The sequence below is a fragment of the Mesoplodon mirus genome (genome assembly GCF_964341445.2).
Source record: "Mesoplodon mirus genome assembly, chromosome: 17".
NCBI classification, from domain to species: Eukaryota; Metazoa; Chordata; class Mammalia; order Artiodactyla; family Ziphiidae; genus Mesoplodon; species Mesoplodon mirus.
In genome coordinates, this window is record NC_138993.1 from 67,544,685 (window position 1) to 67,566,158 (window position 21,474).

The 21,474-nt window shown below is 41.1% G+C and overlaps 2 protein-coding genes across 6 annotated transcripts in view; one reads left to right on the forward strand and one right to left on the reverse strand.

The window, feature by feature from the left end:
- UBAC2 (UBA domain containing 2) overlaps positions 1-21,474 on the forward strand; it is a 164,873-nt gene that overhangs the window by 72,221 nt on the left and 71,178 nt on the right. The window lies entirely within an intron of this gene.
- On the reverse strand, positions 7,898-21,203 carry GPR183 (G protein-coupled receptor 183). Of its 3 annotated transcripts, XM_082602509.1 has the most exons (3): positions 21,158-21,203; positions 13,601-13,686; positions 7,898-9,704 (listed from the first exon to the last, which is right to left on the reverse strand). In XM_082602509.1, exons 2-3 carry the CDS (start codon positions 13,654-13,656, stop codon positions 8,603-8,605), a joined length of 1,158 nt encoding a protein of 385 aa, XP_082458635.1. In that variant the 5' UTR covers positions 13,657-13,686; positions 21,158-21,203; the 3' UTR covers positions 7,898-8,602. The 3 variants fall into 3 exon arrangements, with proteins under 3 accessions (XP_082458635.1, XP_082458636.1, XP_082458634.1); XM_082602510.1 differs by lacking the exon at positions 13,601-13,686 and having other exon boundaries at positions 21,158-21,192; XM_082602508.1 differs by lacking the exon at positions 21,158-21,203 and having other exon boundaries at positions 13,601-13,809.

The following is a 21,474-nucleotide window of genomic DNA, read 5'->3' on the forward strand; positions in this document are numbered from 1 at the left end:
AGCCCCTATTACCCAGGATTCATCATTCACATTTTTGCTCCCCTTCCTTATTCTTATTCTGTTCCCCTAAAAACTAAATACTTTTAAGCATTTTGCAGCAATTTCTAGACATCGTAATATTCCATATTTAAGTAAGGTCTAAAAAGTAACAACGTTTGCTTATATAAACATATTACTTTAACCTAACAAAATTATTTAGAATTCCTTAATATTATATACTACCAAAACTATATTCAAATTTCTCTTCTATTCATTTTTTCTCTTTGAAAAAGCCCTTTACATTTGGTATTGCATTTGGTTGTGATATCTCTTAAGTTTCTCTCTCTCTCTCTTTTTTTTTTTTTTTTTTTTTGCGGTACACGGGCCTCTCACTGCTGTGGCCTCTCCCATTGTGGAGCACAGGCTCCGGACACGCAGGCTCAGCGGCCATGGCTCACGGGCCCAGCCGCTCTGCGGCATGTGAGATCTTCCCAGACCGGGGCACGAACCCGTGTCCCCTGCATTGGCAGGCGGACTCTCAACCACTGCGCCACGAGGGAAGCCCTCTCTCTCTCTTTTTAAGTAGACACTCCTTGCTCCCTTTTGGTAGAATACTTTAATATTTTTTTATGGTATAGTGAATATGCCTGGATTAGCTTGCTCATTGTCTTTTCCAGGGTCCTCTTAGTATATATCCACATAAAGCAGAGGTTGGAGAGCTGGATGCTGTCTTTCTTAAAGTCCCTCGCATCCGGAGTGCTGCCTGTGATTTAGGTTCTTGTGTGGTGCTTGATTTCAGTGTGAGCCAAGGCAGTGGCATATGAGATGCCCATTTTGCTGGTCCATTTCTACAGACCCAACAGGGCCCTGCAGGTTACAGTGTTCAGACAACTTCCTGATCCCTAGACTCTGCTGAAATGACATAATGACTTCCTGATTCCCAGCATCCTGAATGTGGCAGAGGAAGCAGTCTTCATGGTAGACCAGTCCTTAGGTGTTGTTCCAGGAGCCTGTTCCTGGACGCAAAGTCTGGATCTGCCCTTCTGGCCCTTTCAGAAATTTCACAAACACCTAGGTCTGTATACTAAATCTTTTTCTGCCCCAAACAGCTGGAGAGCTTTCTATTATCTGTAAGTGAAACTTGACTGACAGAACTGGTAATCAAAAGAACGTTAACTTTTATCTTTGACTTCAAATGTATATGTATAAAGCAACGTACCTGAATCTGAAACATTCAGATTTGAACTGGGATGTGGTTTAAGGGAAAGGAAGCAGCTCTGTGCCCATGTGTGTGTGTGTGTTTATGAAAACCTGCCAATCTTTTCATGCAGATTTCTGGTATAACCTGTTCTTTGCTGGTGACTTTCTCACCAAAAGCCATCTCTTACTAGGACTTCTTGTAGGTCTGTTGACACTACCCTCCCCTGTGCTCCTAGGATATGAATGTGGCCCCGTGTATCCCATTCCTGTCCTCCCATATGACTTGGGTTGTGCGGCTGACTGGTGAGAGACGGAGACCAGCAGCCGTGTGACCTCCACCTGCCTCTCCCTCTCAGTCCCCTGTGAATCCATTCCTGAATTTCTGCTTCCACCCCTGATGTAACAGCAGTATGGGAAATGTGTTGGGGACTGCACTTACCATTTTTTTAAATTCATTACAGAAATTTATTCAAACATACATGAATGCAAAGAGAATAATAGAATGACTACCACACACCCATCACCTTATCAGCATTTTGTCAAACACACAAACTTCAAATAATTTGACAATTGGATCCGTAATGGTACACTTTTTTTTTCTTTCTCTTTTCCATTTTACTATTTGCTTTCTAAATTCTTCATGGCCAAGACCTACAGTATCTCTCAGCCCTGCCCCTGCCTTCAGTTGACCGGCCTCTCTGTGGCTCTCTCCCCCCGGGGTCTCTCCCTCCTCCCAGGGTCTCCCCTCCCTGGGTCTCTGGGGACCTGAGTGCGTGGGTTCAGGCACCATCCTAGGCCCCGTCTCAGGTAGAGCCCTTACCCTGTGTTGGGACTCACAACAGGGACTGCATTGAATTATAATATATGATAGACCAATAATATTGTTTGCATTGATTTTTTTTAAACCCTAACACAGGCAGTAACCCCATATATTTTCACTACGTATTAAAAAAAAAAAAGCAGATGTTTCACTGTAGGACTTAAGGGGAAAATTGTGGAACTGAAGCTGTAAGAACACATCAAAATGTTACTTTTTTTAGAGTAGGATTAAAACCTTTTGCAGCCTTAGTGTAGTTTCATTCTGACACACTTTTTTTCTTCTCAACCTGCATGGGAAAAATCATTCTTACAAGATATGGGAAGAGAAATAAATGTTCTCACACTCTGAGAAAACTGTTAAAAGCCCATCAAAAGTTAGTTACTTGAGTTCTTGGTTCAGATCCATTGCGGTAGGTACCACGTGAGACGGAAGGTGGTGTGGTTCCTGCCCAGGAGTGACTTGCAGTTCACTCAAGTAGGCAAGACAGCTGAAGATCACTGAACAACAAGAAGCGTAGTAAGTGTGCAAATAGAGAAAGCAGGTCTTTACAATTTGTGGGGAAGATAAACTATTGAAACATCATAGCATGTATTTCCCCATGTACAGACCCTCTTATGCAGCTTCTTCCAACAATTACAGTGCTGCAGAGACTTCTCCAAGTTTGAAGAGTCTGGACGTGCGTTATCTGGGGTAAATTAAACAAATGAGAGTAGCCCTCTGTAGCTGCCTTGTATGTGGAAGAAGAAGGAAAGCTAGTGGCACTCCTCTTATACGTTCAACAGAAAACTTTCTTTTTGAGAAAGAAATCTTCGCTAATTTAAATGTCATTCCAGTTTCTGATTTCATGCATTTTCCAGGGTTAGTATTTCAGAACTGAGCATGTATTAGTTATCTGTTGCTGCCTAACAAACTACAACACACAAAACTAAAACCTCTCATCCACATACTTGAAGAGTACTAATCATAAAGTGTCCTCAGCTAACATGTGATGACCTGTAGTCAACATATATTTTTTTGAGCATTATCTCTACGCAAGGTGCTGTGCTCGGAGCTACCCAGAATAGGAAGAAGTAAAAGTCAGGGTCTCTGCCCTGATGGAGTTTATGTTTCAGCTGAGGGACATAAGAGTGATGCATGTGAAATAACAGATCATAGGCTGTTTGACGGTTAGCAGAGAGCATACATATTCTGTACTGCCGTTATTTCGTTGATAAGATAACGGAAACCTAGAAAGGCTGAAAGACTGGACAGAGGTGATGTAGCTGACATGCAGTCAAACCAGAACCAGGTATCCAGGCCAGTGTATTTTTCCTCTCCCTTTGTTTTCAAGATAATGTTTGTTTAAAGTTAAAACTATGTGGCATAGGCTGTATAAAAGCCAAGTAAGTTGAGGAAAGGGAAGATGCGTGGCTTTGAGTAGTCAAAGGAGAATTAAAGGAGGAGGTATGATTAGACTATGAGTGTAAAGAATAAACGGCAGAAGCAGAATAATCCAACCAGGAGAACCAAATATTTGTTCTATTCACAGCACAGACCAACTATACTATCTTGAAAGGTACATGTTGGGCAGTGGAGGGAAATGAGGTTGCGGAGGCTTGAAAGTGTGGGAGAAGAATGTGGACTCCACGTGCTAGACCGTGGGGAACTACTCTCGGTCCTCGAGCGTGAAATGACACGATGAGACTGGGATTAAGGGAGATTATGTTTGTTTGCCAGGAGAACTGCACCGTGTGTGTATTTTTCTTTTCTTACGCCCACTGTACTGGTCAGTTGCATTCTAAGTAGGTTAAACACTGTGTTGATCAGAGGCCAGCCTGTGTTGTGGCCACAGGTAACCCTGAAATCTCAGTGGCTGAATACATAAATGCATTTCTTATTTGCTCTACTTGGCCAACACAGGTAGATAGGGTACAGGGGTGGGGAGTTCTCCATTTACTCATTCAGGGACCCAGGCTGACAAAAGGTCACACCATTTAGAACCTCGCTGGTCGCTGTGGCAGGAGAGAAGAACAGTATGGAAGATCCCTCACTGCTCTCCAGAGCTCCAGCCTGGAAGTGAGCGACTGATATCATTTTTGTCCCCAACCCATTGGCCAGAGGCAGTCATGTGCACCCCCAGAGGGAAGTTGAGGATATTCGAGCAGTAAGTGTCTCTTCCAAGGCTCTCTGAGGACCTGGGCATATAATTCTACTTGCTTAAGAGAGACAATGTAGTGATTAAGAGTGACAGACCCTGGAGCCGGACTGCCAGAGTCTAGAGCCTGTCTCTCCACTTACTAGCTGTGTGGATCTGGGCAATTTACTGAACTTCTCTGGAGCATAATTTCCTCATCTGTAAAACAAGGATAATAATGGGACAAGCCTCACAGAATTATTGTGAGGCTTGATTATATAGAGAGTGCTTAGAGCATTATACTATGTAATTGTTAGGAATTATTTAGTATTGCTGTTATTATTAATCTGCTGGCTTCCACTGTAGCACCTGAAAGGAAGGCTAAAGTTTCTGACTCCAGTTGAGGGGACCAGTGGGAAAGAAGTTGTAGTAATTTAGGTGTGTGATGCCAGCATCTGGACTAGGATGATGATTTGGGACAGAGAAAAGACGGGCAAGAGTGAGTGCAAGAGGAGAAAACCCAAGCAGGGTTCACTGGTCAAATACCGTGGATGAGAGAGGATGATCAGGTGTGGGTGACTGAGAGAATGAAGCTTGAGTTTGCAAAGAAATTAGGGGGCCCCTGCGGAGAAAGACGATAAGCGGAAAGTCCTATGTGGTGATGGGAAGTGTCTGAGGCCTGGGAAGCCACAGGAAGCGGAGGAATGGAGCCATCTCTCATTGAACATGTTTCTGTAGGAGGTGACATCCTCGTGCTCCAGGCCAGGCTGCAGGCACTGGGGCCAGTGCCTGTACTGCACTGGGTTGAGTCCCCAGCTCCACGTCTCCGTGGCCTGGCACTCCACTTTCCTCATCAGCAAAATGGAGAAAAAGTTATACCTACCTCTTAAAGTAATGAGGATTAAATGAGATAATGCCTGTCAGGTGCTCGAAAAAGTGGCACATAGTAAACAGTCAGTAGTCATTCCTTCTCAGCTAATTGAGCTTTTAGTTGAGTAGAAATTTGAGGATTATTTTTTAAGTGACCAGTTCTTCAGAGTTTAACGTAAAACAAACCTCCAGTGACATCGGTTCTCATGAGTGCGTTTAGTCTTCCCTGGATTCAAAAGAGTGGGCTGTGTTGTCACCAGATCAGCTCTTCATTTTTTCACTCTTACCTGAATAGTCAATGTTTTTAGCTTTGCAAAGAATAACAAATTACAGTGGGCTAAGAGTGACCGAAATAGACCATTTTAAAGGCTAATTTAAGGTCAGTGCTTCCTGTTTTAAAATTGCCTGGTACTTTTTACTAATCGGTAGGAGTCTCTGCCCTCGCCTCTTGAAATATAAAATTGTTTTCAAGCAGAACATATTTCTGTATCTAGATTTAAATTGGCTTCTTGGGAAATTAGTTCTATTCTTTAATATGTCTAGTTTATATTGCAGGGTCTTAGAGCGTCTTTGTCTTCAATTACACAATTACATATTCTCTGGCATATGTAATTAAGCATTTAGAGTGTTTCTTTTCATTTCATTGAAAAATTAAGAACTTCGCAGATATTTCAGTAGGGCTTTAGTATTTTGTTAGTAATAGTACAAAACAGGTGCTATTCAATTAGATGGATATCTGAGAGCCTTCTGTGGGTGAGGCTCTGTACCACGTGCTGTGTATATAACCTACGACATTCTCATCCTCAGGGAACTCATAGCCTGAGTTTGTAATCTACCTGCTCTTGGTTATTTGTCCTACATAAGGGTTAGCTAACCTGCTGGCCTATAAGGAAACAAGCCTTGTAATACTTTTTTCAGGGTCTGTGTGATTCAGTTCCGTCTCTTTTATGGCTGGGATATGAAGTTAGGGTTACGTTCCTGGTGCTGCCTCTAGTTTACCAGGTGCCGTTTCTGAATTCAGGTTTCTTTATAAAGTGTGGGTGATACAATCGGCTCATCCTGTTTCACAGGATTGTGAAAAGGAAGACATTACATAATGCATGGACTATTTTTGTGAATTATTGCACCCTTCATATATACATGATGTCATTTCTAAAATCTAACCTTTACTATTCTATACTATCTATTCTGTACTATCACTGAAGGGTCTACATGTTTATACTGACTCAAATTAAGTAGCTTTGAGAGGTTTTTTAAAATTAATCAAATGATTCTTTTAGAAATAAAAATAAAATTATGGAAGAGGTAAATATGGTTAGCTGCCATATAACTATCAGCTTTTCTAGATGATTTTTCCTAGCTACCTGTTATTAGAATTGTTAATAACATATCACCTGACTGATGGAGAAAATATTTATAGGTTGTGATTTTCAACTAATGTATTATATATAAGGCCACCTCCTTATTTCTGTAACAGAACACAAAATTATACAGCATTGTCCCTGTTCTCCAAGTTTACCTACTCCTGAGGGAAATGCATGGGAGATAAACCTAAAGCCAACTAATACTACAAGACACTGGGAGCGTGCCTCAAGGCCTTGTGTGAACAGTGGCTGCATGAATGAAATAGGAAGTAAGGTCCTTTTGAAGGAGAGCGAATAGCTGAGTTGACTAGAGTACAGACCTTTTTTTAAAAAAAGATTAATTGGAAGTAGGTTTAAAGTTTACCTTTTTGGCAGTATGGCTACTGATTATTGGATAAAATCATTTGCGCAGACTTGTGGTGTAGTGGAAGAAGGAGGGAGAAAACTACTCAGAAAGAAGCGTGTGTCATTCCTTTGTCAAGTGACATAGGTATTTACTGCCTTGTTTGGAGGATCTTAAGAACTGACCGTTAACACTGAGAGGACTCTCTTATCTGCTATGAAACAACAGCATGTTGGCTTATACGTACAACAGTCTATGCTGGAACATAGTCATAGAGCTAGGGTGCCATAAAGATGATCTGAAATTCAGGAGGCTTTGTTTCTGGTTTTCCTTTAGCAACTTTCACAGTGGTTTCTCTTTTGGGATCCAACTCAAATGACTACATAAGTGCCACCCTTTATAAAACTTAGTGTTTTGCCCTTTTTTCTCCTTCACTTGGAAAAGTTTATTAGATGGAGTGAAGGAGAGGCCCTAAGTTCCTGACTTACATCCTTGTGGTCTCACCTGTCTCCGTAAGGTGAAACAAGGACCAGTGCCTATTTTTGACAGTGGCTTTTTAAGGTCAGCTAGCTAGCTATGAAATTAACAAAATACAAATCAGAAAGCACTCAGTAAATGGTGCTGAATCAACCATTAAGATTAGTTTTCTTACAGGATAAAAGTTGAAAATGAGTAAGAGAAGACTTTAAAAGAAAATATTTCCAGGATATAAAGCCTAATAAAAATTTTAAGTATGACTCATGGCACAGCATTTCATTTCTTTAGCTCCATTATCAAACTTGGTGTCATTGCTAACATGGATACTGTATTGGGGTAATTTGGGTATTCAATAAAGCAAATTTGAGCTGGCAGATGGGTGACTGTACTTGCAGAGGTCATGCCACTCATAAAAAGGTATTTATTTGAGCAAATATATAATGTTGTAAAGAATCCTGGCTACTCTGAAGTTTATGATTTTGCATTTTACTCCCCATCTTCTTTAGGCAAGCGACAACTAAACCCCACTGCTCATCCTCCCTGCCCTTTCTGGTAACCCAGACCACTGACATACAGATACAGGGTACTGTCAACTTCTGTATAAATAAGAAACTATCCCCTAGGGACCCCCAAAAACCAAGGCTATTTGTATATTTTTTTATTCTCAGGAAGAATTTAGCAAGTGGTGCCTCCTTCCACATCAAGTCCTTGTCGTACTCCTGAGCAGTGGCCCTCGAATGCTATGCTGGCTGTTTGGGAAGAGCTTTCATTGCATTCATCACCATCATCGTTATAATGTTGTTGTCCAAAATCTGTCTACTGCTAACTTTATCCTCCCTGTAACTTTTGCTGAGAGTTGACAGTGAGCATGGAAGGACATACTCCTAATTTTGTGGCATCCAGCTGTTTATTCCAAAAGAGTTTTTTGAAACAAAAATTTATGACTCAGAACAAAACAAAACAAAAAAACTTAATATCGAGGAGATAAAGTCTAAGATTGAAAGAAACATGCACTGAAGAAATATGTTATCAAAAAAAAGAAAAGAAATATGTTACAATATTAACATTTCTACACTGGCAATATACAATTTTAACAGTCTTTTCTTCTTTTGCCAAATTATTGGCAGGAAATATTAATGATTAAATTTTTCATTAACGCAAAACTTTTCTTTCTACACTGTGAGTTATCAAAATACACTCCCTTTTGGTGTAGTATTTCATTTACAAATTAGAACTTCGCTTAATGTTGTTCTCGAGTGTAAAAAAATGCATATATATCAATTTACTTCCAAGTCGGAGGTGGGAAATAGTGCCCAATGAAAGGAATTTAAAAGAATCCTAATTAGAAGTTAAACAATCATTTTGATTTACAAGAAAAGTCCTGCAAAGTTTGTCATACCGTTTACTTTGCTATAAATCCAAGATTTAATTCCGTTTTACTTTCCATTTAAAGACTTGGAATGTATCATCATTTGAGTTTCCGTCATTTCACGTGAGTTTTCTTCAGGGGCTGACTTCACGGCACTGGAAATTGATACACTGACTTGACGTTTCAGCATCTTCATGACCTTTCTCTTGTACCCTTTACATGCAAAGAAATATATAAAAGGGTCCATGCAGCAATTGAAGTTCATCAGGCATACTGTAAAGTGCAGAGATATCTGGAATGAATATCTTGGGCTACATTCCAGGAGATCAGGAAAACGAAGCTTCTTAATCATGTGTTGAATAATTGCAACATGATAAGGTGTGAAACAGACAACAAACACAACAATTATAAAAATAATTGTGTTGAGAGCCTTTTTGTTTACACCAGATTTCTCAGTTAATGGGTTTTGTTTGGCAGTTTTAAAGAGCTTGCAACAGATTTGAGAATAGCAGATAAGAATGATTATGAGCGGAAGTACATATCCTACGAAACATGCACCAAGCAGAATCCAGGGGAGAGATTTGGTTTCTTCAAAGTTTGGATATTCCATGCACGTAGTCCTTCCAGCCTCCTGCTTTGACATAGGTTTTATGAGCAGTGGGAGTGTTTGAGCAAATACGAGAATCCAGACAAATATGCAAATGCATTTTGCATGTTCAATTCTTTTCATCTTGTTGTACCGCAGGGGGTGCACCACAGCAAAGAACCGGTCAATGCTCAGGCAGGTCATGAAGTTCACGCCTGCGTACGTGTTGATGTAAAACACGAGAGCAGTTATCCTACACAAGGCCTCGCCAATTCTCCAGTCAAAGCCCAGTGCATAGTAGGCTATCCGTGTAGGGAGGGCAGTGGTGAAAAGTATGTCTGAAATCACCAAATTGGTTGAATATAGAGTGGTAGAGTTGATTTTTTTCCTGTTTTGAATAATGACGGTCAAGGCCAACAAGTTTCCCACAAGCCCAATTATGAAGACGATGCTGTAATGCAGAGGCATGAGGATCCTGGCTGTGCGGTGGTGGGCGTAGAGGTCACAGTCGCCTTCCAGAGGAGCTGCAGAGGGTGTAGTAAAGTTGTCCATTTTCATATCCATCAGCAGTTGTTCAAGGTCTCTAAAAAAACCAAGAAGGGGACATTTACTTAAAAGCATACTTAACTAAAAGCGATATAAACTGCCTCCTATAGATCTAACTTTTAAAATTTCAAGATTGATACAATTTTTTAAAATCTGTGGTACGTAATGTGGTTACATACTATATAGTAACAGAAAGAACAGAGAATAAAATGTATGTTTTTACTCTCACAATTTGGTGGTTTTGGCAAAGCTCTGGCAAAGGAAATAGAACCATTTAAATAGGGCAAATGTATTTTTGTGAGAAGAGGGAATGCACTAACTTTTTCGGCAGAAATTTCCCCTTCCTTTTTCTGAATCATCGTCTGGTTAAGAGTAAAATCATGTAAAGCACCCCACATTTCAGGAAGCGTAAAACTTTGCTTTTAAATTGAATATCAGTTGGACTTTTTTTTTCCGCCAAATGCATATCACTGCCAGGAAATGAAATCAGTCACACATTTATGTAGTGAAATATGAACTTACCACAGTGATCTGATTTGTGTTAACCCAAAAATTATGAGAAACAAGCTAAGGCCTTTGTTAGGTTTTCTTAAAAAAAAAGAAAGAAAGAAAAGAAGACGATGACCACAGCAACCCCGACAAAAAAGAAGAAAAAGAAACAAAAAGGGAAAAAACGTAAGAGCTTCAAGGGGAAACTTTAAAATTAATGCAGATACCCCACTGATGCATGCAGTATGTGTTCCTGCATGTACACACTGTAGGAAGCATTACACATGTGGTGTTCTGTGTTCTGCTTTATTCATTTACCATGTTCATGGATCAGTGTAATCTATATTTTTGTCATATGTGTAGATCTTATATAGACATTTGATAGGTATTCTACAGTATTACAGTGTGTTAATGCATAATTTGCTTACCTACTCCCTTTATGAATATCTGGATTAATTCCAATTCTTTTCTTGTTATAAATAATGTCTAAGATGAAATTTCAAGTCCTCAGTTGAAAAGTGGAAAACTCCTACAATAAAACTCCATATATGAGGTTGAACTTTGATAAAACTAAGGAAGAGAAGAGCAACAAATTCTGTGAAGTTATTTTTAGAAGAAAAATAATTTTCTGATAGGTCTATCTCTAGGCACAAATCTGAAAGGCACCAAAGCTGAGGGAGAAGTTCAGTATATCTAGTGATGATGGTCCTATATGTTAAAGGAAAGAACTCTATCCCTAGCCTTATCAAAGCAGTGACTACAGATCTACTTCTCCGACTGCTGTATTAAATGAATTGGAGCTCTGCTAACTTAGTTCTAACTGTCTTAAAACAGTGATGCTGGCGGACAAGGAGGGTTCTGAGAGGACTGCACTCATGTCATAGGTGTGCATTATCTACAGTGTTGATAGGTTAATCATGAAAAATGGGAATACAACCTAAAGCAAAAGGAAGCAACAAAGGAAGGAGAACTTTTTATTAATCAAGGGAATGTAAGAAAGGAGCTGGGAAAAAGCAAAGGATGAGGATGATAGGTAGAAAACACAAAATAAGAGGGTAGGGGGCTTCCCTGGTGGCGCCGTGGTTGGGAGTCCGCCTGCCGATGCAGGGGACACGGGTTCGTGACCCGGTCCGGGAAGATCCCACATGCCGCGGAGCGGCTGGGCCCGTGAGCCATGGCTGCTGAGCCTGCGCGTCCGGAGCCTGTGCTCCGCAACGGGAGAGGCCACAACAGTGAGAGGCCCGCGTACCGCAAAAAAAAAAAAAGAGGGTAGGAAATGCGTCACAACAAATTTAAATGGCTTGAACTCACCGATTAGAAGACAGAGACTGGCAGTTTGGATTTTTAAAAATCCAGCTGTATGCTGCTTAGAAAAGAGGGAACTCAAAGCGATTTGGAAAGTTTGAAAACACAGGCACGGGAAAACACATACCAGGCAAACCCCAACCAGTGGAAAGCCAGAGTAGCAATATTAACATCAGAAAAAAAATAGAATTCAAGGCACAATCAGTATTAATAGGGGTAAAGAAGGTCGCTACACAAGTTAAAAAGAACAGTTCACCAAGGACATAAAAAGAATCATGAATTGTATGTGTAACAGCAAAGTTTGACAGAATGTAAAGGAGAAGTGGTCAAATCCGCAGCCATAATGGGAGATTTTAACATATTTTTATTAGAATATGACAGGTAAAAAAAAGATTGACCCAACATGACTCAAAAGCTAACAGAATTTGTGCTGAAAGCACATTAGAATTATTTGCAAATTTAACCATGTACTAGGTGTCTCGGATTTCTCAGAAAACCATTAGCTAGCAGCTCACATTCCGTGTGAGTAGTACAGTGCAACTAAGTTAGAAATCAAAAATAAAAAGATAAAGGATGCACTTGGAATCTAAAAATATATTTTTCTGAGGAACTCGTGGGTTAAGAAATCACAATGCAAAATTTGAAGTACTTAGAACCAAAGGACAAAAATACTACAAAACTGTGGAATGCAGCTAAAGAGTTAATCTGAGATTGGTGCAAAGCCTTGAATGCATTTATTTCTTAAAAAATTGAAAATAGGGCTTCCCTGGTGGCGCAGTGGTTGAGAGTCCGCCTGCCGATGCAGGGGACGCGGGTTCGTGCCCCGGTCCGGGAAGATCCCACATGCCGCGGAGCGGCTGGGCCCGTGAGCTATGGCCGCTGAGCCTGCGCATCCGGAGCCTATGCTCCGCAATGGGAGAGGCCACAACAGTGAGAGGCCCGCGTACCACAAAAAAAAAAAAAAAAAAAGATAAAAAAAAAAAATTGAAAATAGCTAAGTTAAATATACAGCTCAAGAAGCTAGTAAAGAACTGAGTTTGCCCCAAAAAAGTAGAATAATAAAATTAATTGGAGATATTAATGAAATGGAAAACAAAACAAACAAAACCCAATAAATATGGACTTTATATTTTGTGCGGGGGTGGGGGGATGGAGTGATTCTTGAAAGGGAAATTGTGTAAATTGCAGTTGTGGAATAAAAGTAGGAAAACTTTATGCAGTTAGTAGGGAAGGGCTTCACTCGTGTGAGAAGTGGCTTTCAGGAGCCGAGACTGGACATGAGGGAGAGGTGGAAATTCCAGGCACGGGTTGCAGTTTAGGAACAGGCATCTAGAGCTGCCTTTATTTTTCTAATTTTTGTGAAAAATTTTTTTTTCTGAAAATCTCGACATGTAAATTTTATTTCGAGGAGTCTTCCAAAGCAGGTTCCTGGGAACCGCCTTTAAAATACATGGTGGGGGAAAAAATACACTGTGGAGTCTGCTAATCCTCCATCTGAATAATAATTATTGTAGAGATTAGGAGAGTTACACTAATGTATGAATCAGAGAATGTGCCATTGCCTACCAGTTGTAAATGCCTGCCCAGCTGCTTCACCGAATGAAATAAAGCATCCAGTAGAGTCACAAAAGGCAGTGTTTTCAGAACATTTTAAGTTAAGGAAAAGATGTTTAACACAGTGTTAGTTTTAAGTGCGAAAATTTGCAACCAAATCAAATGTCCATCATTAGGGAACTGGTTAAGTATTTTATGGCCATATAGTAGAATACGATGCAGACACTGAAGATGGCAATGTAGATGCCTATTTCCTGACAGAGAACGATGTTAAGTAAGATTCCACAACAGGCCACTTTGCGGGTAGGAAAAGCAACTATTCACACACTCATCCCTGCATGGATATATAGGCCAAAACATAATTCACAAGTACAAGTAATTTTTGAGTTTCATCATATATTCTAAATTTTTAACACCAAACATGAATTGACTATGAAATGAGTAAATAGGTAAATAATCTTTTTGAATCTGAAGAAATCTTTTTTGAAATTCAGCTCTTCTTGCAAAAGCCTTGTCCTCTGACATACTTTTCAAAGCTAGTGCTCTTTATTCAGATTTATGCCTTAGTTTTCGCTAGGTGCCTACCTTAAGTCATGTCTGGAAGAACCGTCCCAGCAGCCCTGCAAGCCAGGTGTTGCCATCACGCACGCACTCTCCACTCGAGGAAACCACTGTGAGAGAAGGTAAGGGTCATGCTGGATCCTTCTCTCTGCCGACCTGGCTTCAAGCCTCCTACTCTGTCCAGTCCTCGGCAGGGGCAGCTGCTTCATGCTGCCTTTCAAGAACTGAGAGTTTGTGGTTTCAAAGTGGTCTAGACTTCAGGGCCATCCTCACCTGTACACAAACAGCCCGGGCACATGTGGCCTAGCCGTTCCAGAGCAGGGAGACGATTCTTCCAGAGGACAACGGGACTCCCACTCCAGGAGAGGTGCCTTCCCAAGTGGGAGGCCAGACTGGTGGACGCTGCGTCATAGAGCCCTGAGGGGGAGACTGGGGAAGGGCTGTTTGCTGCCTGGCCCTGCCCCGAGTCAGTCCAAGAAAGGCACTTGCACAACGTGGATGTGTAAATGGGCTGACCCAGAGGATCTCAAGTAAAGGAGAATCTGGGCTGTTTTGAAATGTGTTCTTTTGGATATTTAGTAACCTCTGGAAGGTTGATTCCATCTGTCAACAGCTCTAGTATATTACCTTTGGTGTTACTTATCCTGTGTTATTAATGCTATAGTTTTAGTCCATTTTATCTTTTCCAAATTGAGAGAAAGCCACTTCCACATACTTGACTGTTGTTATCCCGTTCTTATATCAACCAATCCCAATTTATTATCGTCTTCCCTCAGAAATACTATTTTATCCCTTCCTTTAATCATTTTAGGATTCAGGATTACTTTCCTGAACCTTGACTTACTCCGTTCTTTTATTCAGCAAAAATTGTTTTTAGTGCCTCCTCTATATGCTAGATCCTGGAAATTCAGAAATGATACCTTTTAATGTCTGAGGACCTCAAACTGAAGGATGGATGTTGGGAATGTGCTGTTGTCCGAATGAGGTGTTATCTCAGTATTTGCTATGTTTCTTCTCACACACACACCCGGGTTCTGCTTGCTCTTTGCGTTACGGTGCTCCTTTACCAACCTTTCGATTGCAAATTCCCCTTTTAACTGTTTCTAGTCCTTCCTCTTTTAGTCATAACTAAAGCCTTTCTTTCTTTCTTTCTTTCTTTCTTTCACTATATTTTAAATATTTGTCATAATTATTAGACAACAGCGTCTGACATGGTATTTAGGATAGATATACCGAGTTGTACTTGAAAGTTTTGATACTATGGCTCGTCATTTTATTGCCTTAAGAAAAACATAAAGAAATGTTTGTTCTAATTTTTTTTCCTTAGAATACTTGTACGTGTAATAATTATCATTTCCTCATGATGCTTCCTAATGAAAAGATGTACAATGTCCCTAAGCCGTCCTTTAGTGCCCCACAGCTGAGAGACAAGAATGAGGATTGCAAGCTGTGCCCTGAGGGCACAGATAGTACCTGGGCTGCGGGAAGTGTGGGTCCTTATTCAGGTTCCACCCAAGGAACTACGGGGCAGCCATCTGTTCCACTTCTCTTAACATTTTTGTTAATAAGCAAAGGAGCCTCTCTCAGGTTTGTCTCTGTAACGCAGTATTGATCCTTTTCACGTTACTATTCTCCTAACGTGTGTAAAACAGCAAGTTCTTCCACAGCAAAATATCCTCCGAAGTATTTTCACTTACATTCTTGAAAGTGGGCCTGTGTGTGCTTTTCTCTAGAATTGATTTCCTCACTAATAGAGTAGCTAGAGTTTCTTAAGACACTATCGTGTCATTTTTGCATAACCAGACATGTTGACATGAACTGTCAAGTTCTTTCTAGCCACAGAAAGGAAAAAATAAAAGGTCCCCTCAAAACTCATTTATTAGTATTAAAGAAAACTTAGAGCTAATGTGATTTGTACTCTAGAACTATTTACCCTGGATAGCAACTTGGAGGCATTTGTGATTTTTCACAGGGTACTTCTGCAATCCCAATTTACTTGCTTGGATAATGATTTTCTTAGCTTTTATTTGTGGCAGAAACAGAATAAAATCCTCATTATATTCAAAGATTTAGTAAATGCTACAATACCGACTTTTGGTGTTTAGCTTTAAGATTCCTGAAATGTCACCTTTACCCCTAATATTTATTCACTTAATAATCATCAACACTTAAAAGTGAGAAGGGGTTAAACTTCTAGTAATTTATTTAAATTCAGACCTTAGCAATGAATCGAATGGGTCAAATCATGCTGACATGATCATTAATAAGAGGTGACTTCTCTGTGAGGTGAAGTCTGCTCAGGACCGTGTTTACACATTGAGATGATGTGACTCAAAGTGCCCACAGTGGCCTGCACCAAAGAGGAAGTTACAGGAGTGTGCTCTCAAAAACAACCCGAAGAATGGACGTGCAGATACAAATGATACTTGTCTGTTGTTAAATGATGAGTGGTGTTGTTTGATCCCATTGTTTGTCTGATTTCTGTTGCTACACTGTCCTTTGGTTATTTTGTTGAAGAGGGGTAAGATTGAGGGGAAATTCCTGGAGTGGGAAAATAGAGTCACTGGGAAAGGAGGGGGCAGAGAAGGGCTCCAGGCTCAAAGGAGCAGCAAGGATTCGGTCTCCCGGGAAGCAGGCCAGCACCGATGGATCAGGACAGCAGGCTGAGGCTGTTTACTGCCTTTGAGGACAAACATACCCCGTGGAAGAAAGAAATCATTGCTGCTTCCTCCTGTTACCTAGTTTTGTACGTATTTGTCAGTTGCTTGAAAAAGCCTCCTTGTTCTTGAAGCAGGGACATCTGAGTTTGGTCCAGTGTCACACATACCGGGGCCTAGCACTCAACCAGTCATGTTTCCCACCTGCTTCAAGGTGACTCAACAACCATCACCTGAGCAGCTGTGTGTCCCACTGGCCTGCAAAATAGGCAGGTGCGAAACAGGCATCCCTGAGGCACAGACGGGCAGTGACGAGCACAGGCCCAGCCTCGCGTCCCTCCCCTGGTGCGGTCTGATGGCCGTTCCAGACTACTACACTGCTCCGAACCGCTCTGACAGCAAGCACACACCCCGATAACCTAGTCAAAGAGATCTTCCTCCACTATCAGGTGATTCTTGTTTTTCACTAGCTTTGAGTCCTAAGTTGATAGCTGTGTCCAAGGTTGATTTTTTGGGAGACTATATAGGGAAGATTGTCCAGAAAGGTGACCACTGACAGGTGCCCCCACTTTCTCAGACGGAACCTCCCACGTGCCAGAGCGTTTATGGCAAGAGTCGAGTCGTCTGTGGTCTGTGTGTCTGAGGGCACCTCTCTTCCCTGTCTCCTAGGGAGCTCGCTTGCTTGCTTGCATCCTCCGGCTTGTGGAAGGGTGACCCTGCGGCTGACCCCAGGGCACAGCCTGGTCCTGCCCACCTCTCAGTAGGTCTGCACAGGGTCATGTGCAGGACAGTGCACAGGGAGCTTCCTCAGAACAGAGAAAAAACAACCCAGCATTGGCCCATCTGCACTTTCCTCTTTGTGCCTCAGTGGTGTCCTGAACCCAGCGGGCACCCGCTAAAGACACTTCACCTTCTGTAAACATGTACATTGGAATTGATGGGAAAGTGAAAGGTGCCTGACATTTGTGTTATCTGCTTAAACACGCACTTGCACATTTGGGGTTTTACACAGTCTGGCTATTTTTCTTTCACCTTTCACTGATTATCTATTCCTTTTGTGGCTTTTGGCAGCTTTAATACTCACTAGGATGGTATGAAAGTCTTCAAAGATGAAGACAGAGGAGGTGGTGGCACTATGGACCTGAAATACATGGCATCATGTGTAGGAACTGGAAGGAAAAACAATCCCACCGTGATACTCATTTCAGTGTAAGGAAGACAACTGTGTTTCCCTGTGGCATGATTGGACCTGTATGTAGGATAACCAACTGCATAATACACAAAGACTCCTTATAATGAAGGGCTGAGTCAGTATAATCTTTATCCTCTGAATCCAAAATATGTCTGGAAACACTATGTACCCTGTCTCCTTAAAGTTCAAAGGAGTTTCAAATTTTGATTTTCGTCTCTATTACCTCATAGAAATTAGTCAGAAACATTAAATATCCTTATTTTATGGATAAGCAAAATTCGGGAGAGATGGGATCATTGGCTCAGGGTCCCCCCTCAGGACAGTTGCCAAGCCAGGGACCACGCAGGCGTGCAGGCCTCCGTGTCCTCGTCCCCCGCTGCGTCCTGCCTTCAGCCCACTGGCCCCCGGCCTCTCCTCGGCACGTCCCCTTCTGTCTGTCCGTCTGCCTGTGTGCGTGCTGCTCCCACTGCCCTGCCTGCCTCAGGCCGCCCTCTCTTCTCCGTGGAGTTGCAGTTGCAACGCGCACAGTGCCGTTCAAATGGTGCCCAGGCAAACTGAAAGCCGTCTGTCACGCCACACGGTCTCCTTCGTGTTCGGGGTCTGCTTCCCTCTTCAGCTGGATCTCTAGCCGTCTTCCAACCTGTGACCCCCTGGCTCCGGCCCTACTAGATTGCTTGCTGTCTTTTGATGTCCTGTGTTCTCTCACAGCTCCGTTCCTTTCTGACCCTCTTCCTTCTCTCTGGAGCCTCCTCTCCCCGGTCCTGCATCCTTAGCTCCCGCTTTCCTTCAGGGCTTCGCTCAGAATCAGCTGCTCCTGGAAGCTTCCCTGGTTTTATCCTCTCCTGCTCCCCCGACAGCACCTCCCCCTGCCCCGCAGAAAGGCAGCGTGGGGTGTCCTCACCAGGGCACTGCCCTCTGTACTGTTTGTTTTGTTTCTGTTTCCTACTGGCCTGTGAAGTCCTGAGAGTGGGGGCTGTGTTGTTAATTCTGTGCATCTCCAGCTGGCCCATGATTAATGCGCAATAAATATCCATTAAGGAATAGCAGAATCCCAGCTTTCTTGATCCTCAAAGTTTCTTATCAGACTGCAGGATACGTTTGATTGATAATAGTAACCAGTATTATTCAGCATAGACTGTGTCCCAGGCACTGCCCTGGGCACCTTACGTATGTTCACTCACTGAATCTCACAAAACTTTCCCAAATCCATTGCCACTGGTGAAACTGAGGCACAGACTTATGAGTCTTGCCTAAAGACGCAGCTGTGAAGTGTCAGGATTTAATCCAGGCAGTTTGGCTCCAGAAATCACATTCAGTGTAGTATGTTTTAGCCCTAGCTCCTATTTCCAGCATGATCTGATGTTTTTGGTAGGAAACAAGTAAAACAGGAAGACATCTCAAAACTTCAACGCATACCAACTCATACACCTGTCTCAACCAGCGAGCGGAGAAGGGTTAGGGAGATGGGAAGAGGGAGGAGGAGGGAGGGAAGGAGGGAAATATGTCGATATAAATAAGGAATTCATTCACTTATTTGTAGCATATTTCAAGGGAAGTAAAAGTTTTATAAACAAATTTAGATTTTTACTATTTTTAACAAGATTTCTATAAAACAGTTTGGACTAAAATTTCCACTGAGAGAAGATGGTGAATACCTAGGATAGCTCTTATGCTGTTAATTTATTTTTATACTGCTATTTAAATATTTGCAGATATTTAGCAAAATATTTTTATTCTTCTCTTTGGGCTTTCCAGATACCACAAGGATCTTTGTTACCTCTGTCATTTTCAGAGGATTTTAACGTGTGTTATTTCATCTTACATTGAAGCCCACTATTTTACAAACTTCCTGGGAAGCTGGGAAGGATATAGACTGGAGGATACTGCACATCCTCAGCACATACACAACCAGGGCATTTTAACAACTCCAGGAGGCCCTTAACCATAGCAGAGAGAAGACTGTCACTAGTAAACTCCTTTACTGGATGGTGAGCTCTTTTTTTAGATGTAAACTTCTTAAGGATGATGGCTTTATCTCATTTTATCCCATAGAGTGTTTCAGGACTGGCCAGCAACAGATATCTAGTAAATGCCTACGGAAAGCATAAATGAATGAAAGTCATATAGTGACCTGAGTTAATATTTATTCCATTAAATGACTGGTCATGTTACTGAAAAGCTCTCAGAAGCTAGTTGAAAGTGATTTATAAAAGGAATTCCCACCACCACATGATAGGTGAGCCTTGTGAGTGAGAATGCTTTCTGGAGCGGCGTGCTCTTTGCAGTATTATGTCCAAAAACTATGATTAACCCCCAAGAGAAAACATGCACTGAAATACTAGCAAATGCAAAGTCCAGACAGAAAACACAGTTAGATGTATAATCATCCATAGACTCAGTCTTTATGTAAAATATTTTCTAAAGATCTAGAAATAAGTTCAAGAAAAATAATTCCCATAGAAATGATAGGGCAAGGAAACTTTGCGTATTGGATTCATCCTTCCGTGGTTTAATGGGCAGAGGGAAGAGAGAATGGTAACAGGCAGTTTTCCAGCACTTACTGTGAGAGCCAGTGCTGTAAGACCTGGGCAGTATGATTACTCCCCATTTTACACATGAAGCAGTTGAAGCCTCAGAAGTAACTTGTCCAGGGTCACGCAGCTGGTAAATAATGGGGCCCCAGTTCAAGCCTGACTCCAGAGCCCATGCTCTTAACCACTACACTATATTGTACTTAAAGTGAGACCACCTCCCCCCCAAAATAAAAAAAAAAACACACCCTCCTTTAGAGGAAGTCTCTGCACAGCTTATATTTTACCAAGTTTCTGTTACCTCCATTCCCAACCTGGATGTAAATACTGGCAATTCACTGCATATAAGTCATTGTTTTGTGATATTTTCTAGGCACACAGAAGTTCTAGAAAAAAATACGGAGATGTGTTTAGTCTTTCTGATCATCAAATAAATATAAAGCAAACAAGAGATGTTCTTTTTTCACTTATTAGATTAATAGTTTATATTTAGAATTAAAATACTCATGTTGGCTGAGAAGCAGTGAGGCCCAGACTGTCACTGGTGGGAGAGTAAATTGGTAAAATGTTTTTGTAAACTGAAAAATATCAATTTATATCTGAAGTTTTTTTGTTTTTTTTTTTTTTAATGTGTACCCTTTGCCCCAGGAATTCTACTACTGGGATTCTATCCTGAGAAATAATAGAAAGTATAAAAGTAGAGAAATAATAAAAGTATAGGAAAGACTTTTATGTACTTACATATGTGGTCAAATAGTAACATGTACTAACTCTTTTATTTTAAATTGTGCCGTATAACTTGTTATAAGTACAGCACATTTAAGTGTAGGAATACTCCATTTTAAAATAACTTTACTCCTTTCCTTCATAAAGTATCCTGAAATACTGGCAGTATTTGATGATTAATATTTGATACTGTTTTGTGTAATTGTGAGTTCACACAGAGGTACAAAGTAAGCCCTGTTTTTTGGCAAAGATATTTATGGCATGATCCATTGCTTTCACCCAGCTTACCATCAGCTTATTAGAACTGCCAGTCACCAGAGAGTCTCAACTATATTAATGATAAAATCTTTGTTAGAAATGTTTATAGCCTTTTGTTGAATAGATTCTTTACCTTTACCTTAAACCTTAATTAGGGTTTCAAAGTTCTTCTTAACTCACAAGACTTTGTTGAAAAAGCAAAATATCTGGTACTTACCTCTTAGTGCCTTGTTGGGACCTCTGTATGGTAGCAGTCAGTATTCGCCCAAACTGAAGTGGGTTAACCTTGGCACGTTGTTTTAAGGGAGATTATGCAGACATCCTTTTATGGTGGTGGCTTTTTTTCCTGTTACCCTGTGACTGAGCACAGTAATGATCAGTTAGCCTCATGTGTGCGTGTGCACTTTTTTTTTTAATGGGAAGTGAAATTTTTCTGTTAGTGATTTTTTAAAAAAGAGTTATCCAAAAACCCCTTGGAATTTATGAATTTTTGATATCTATGGAACTTTATAAATTTTTCTATAAAGATTTAAG

What these genes read in the sequence shown, in the direction of transcription:
- GPR183 (XM_082602508.1), bottom strand. Translation starts at nt 13,785, where the DNA reads ATGAAGCAGCTGCCCCTGCCGAGGACTGGACAGAGTAGGAGGCTTGAA. An exon ending in TCTTCCAGACATGACTTAAG is followed by an intron (nt 9,705 to 13,600) that starts GTAGGCACCTAG and finishes TGGTTTTTTTAG; the next exon opens with AGACCTTGAACAACTGCTGA.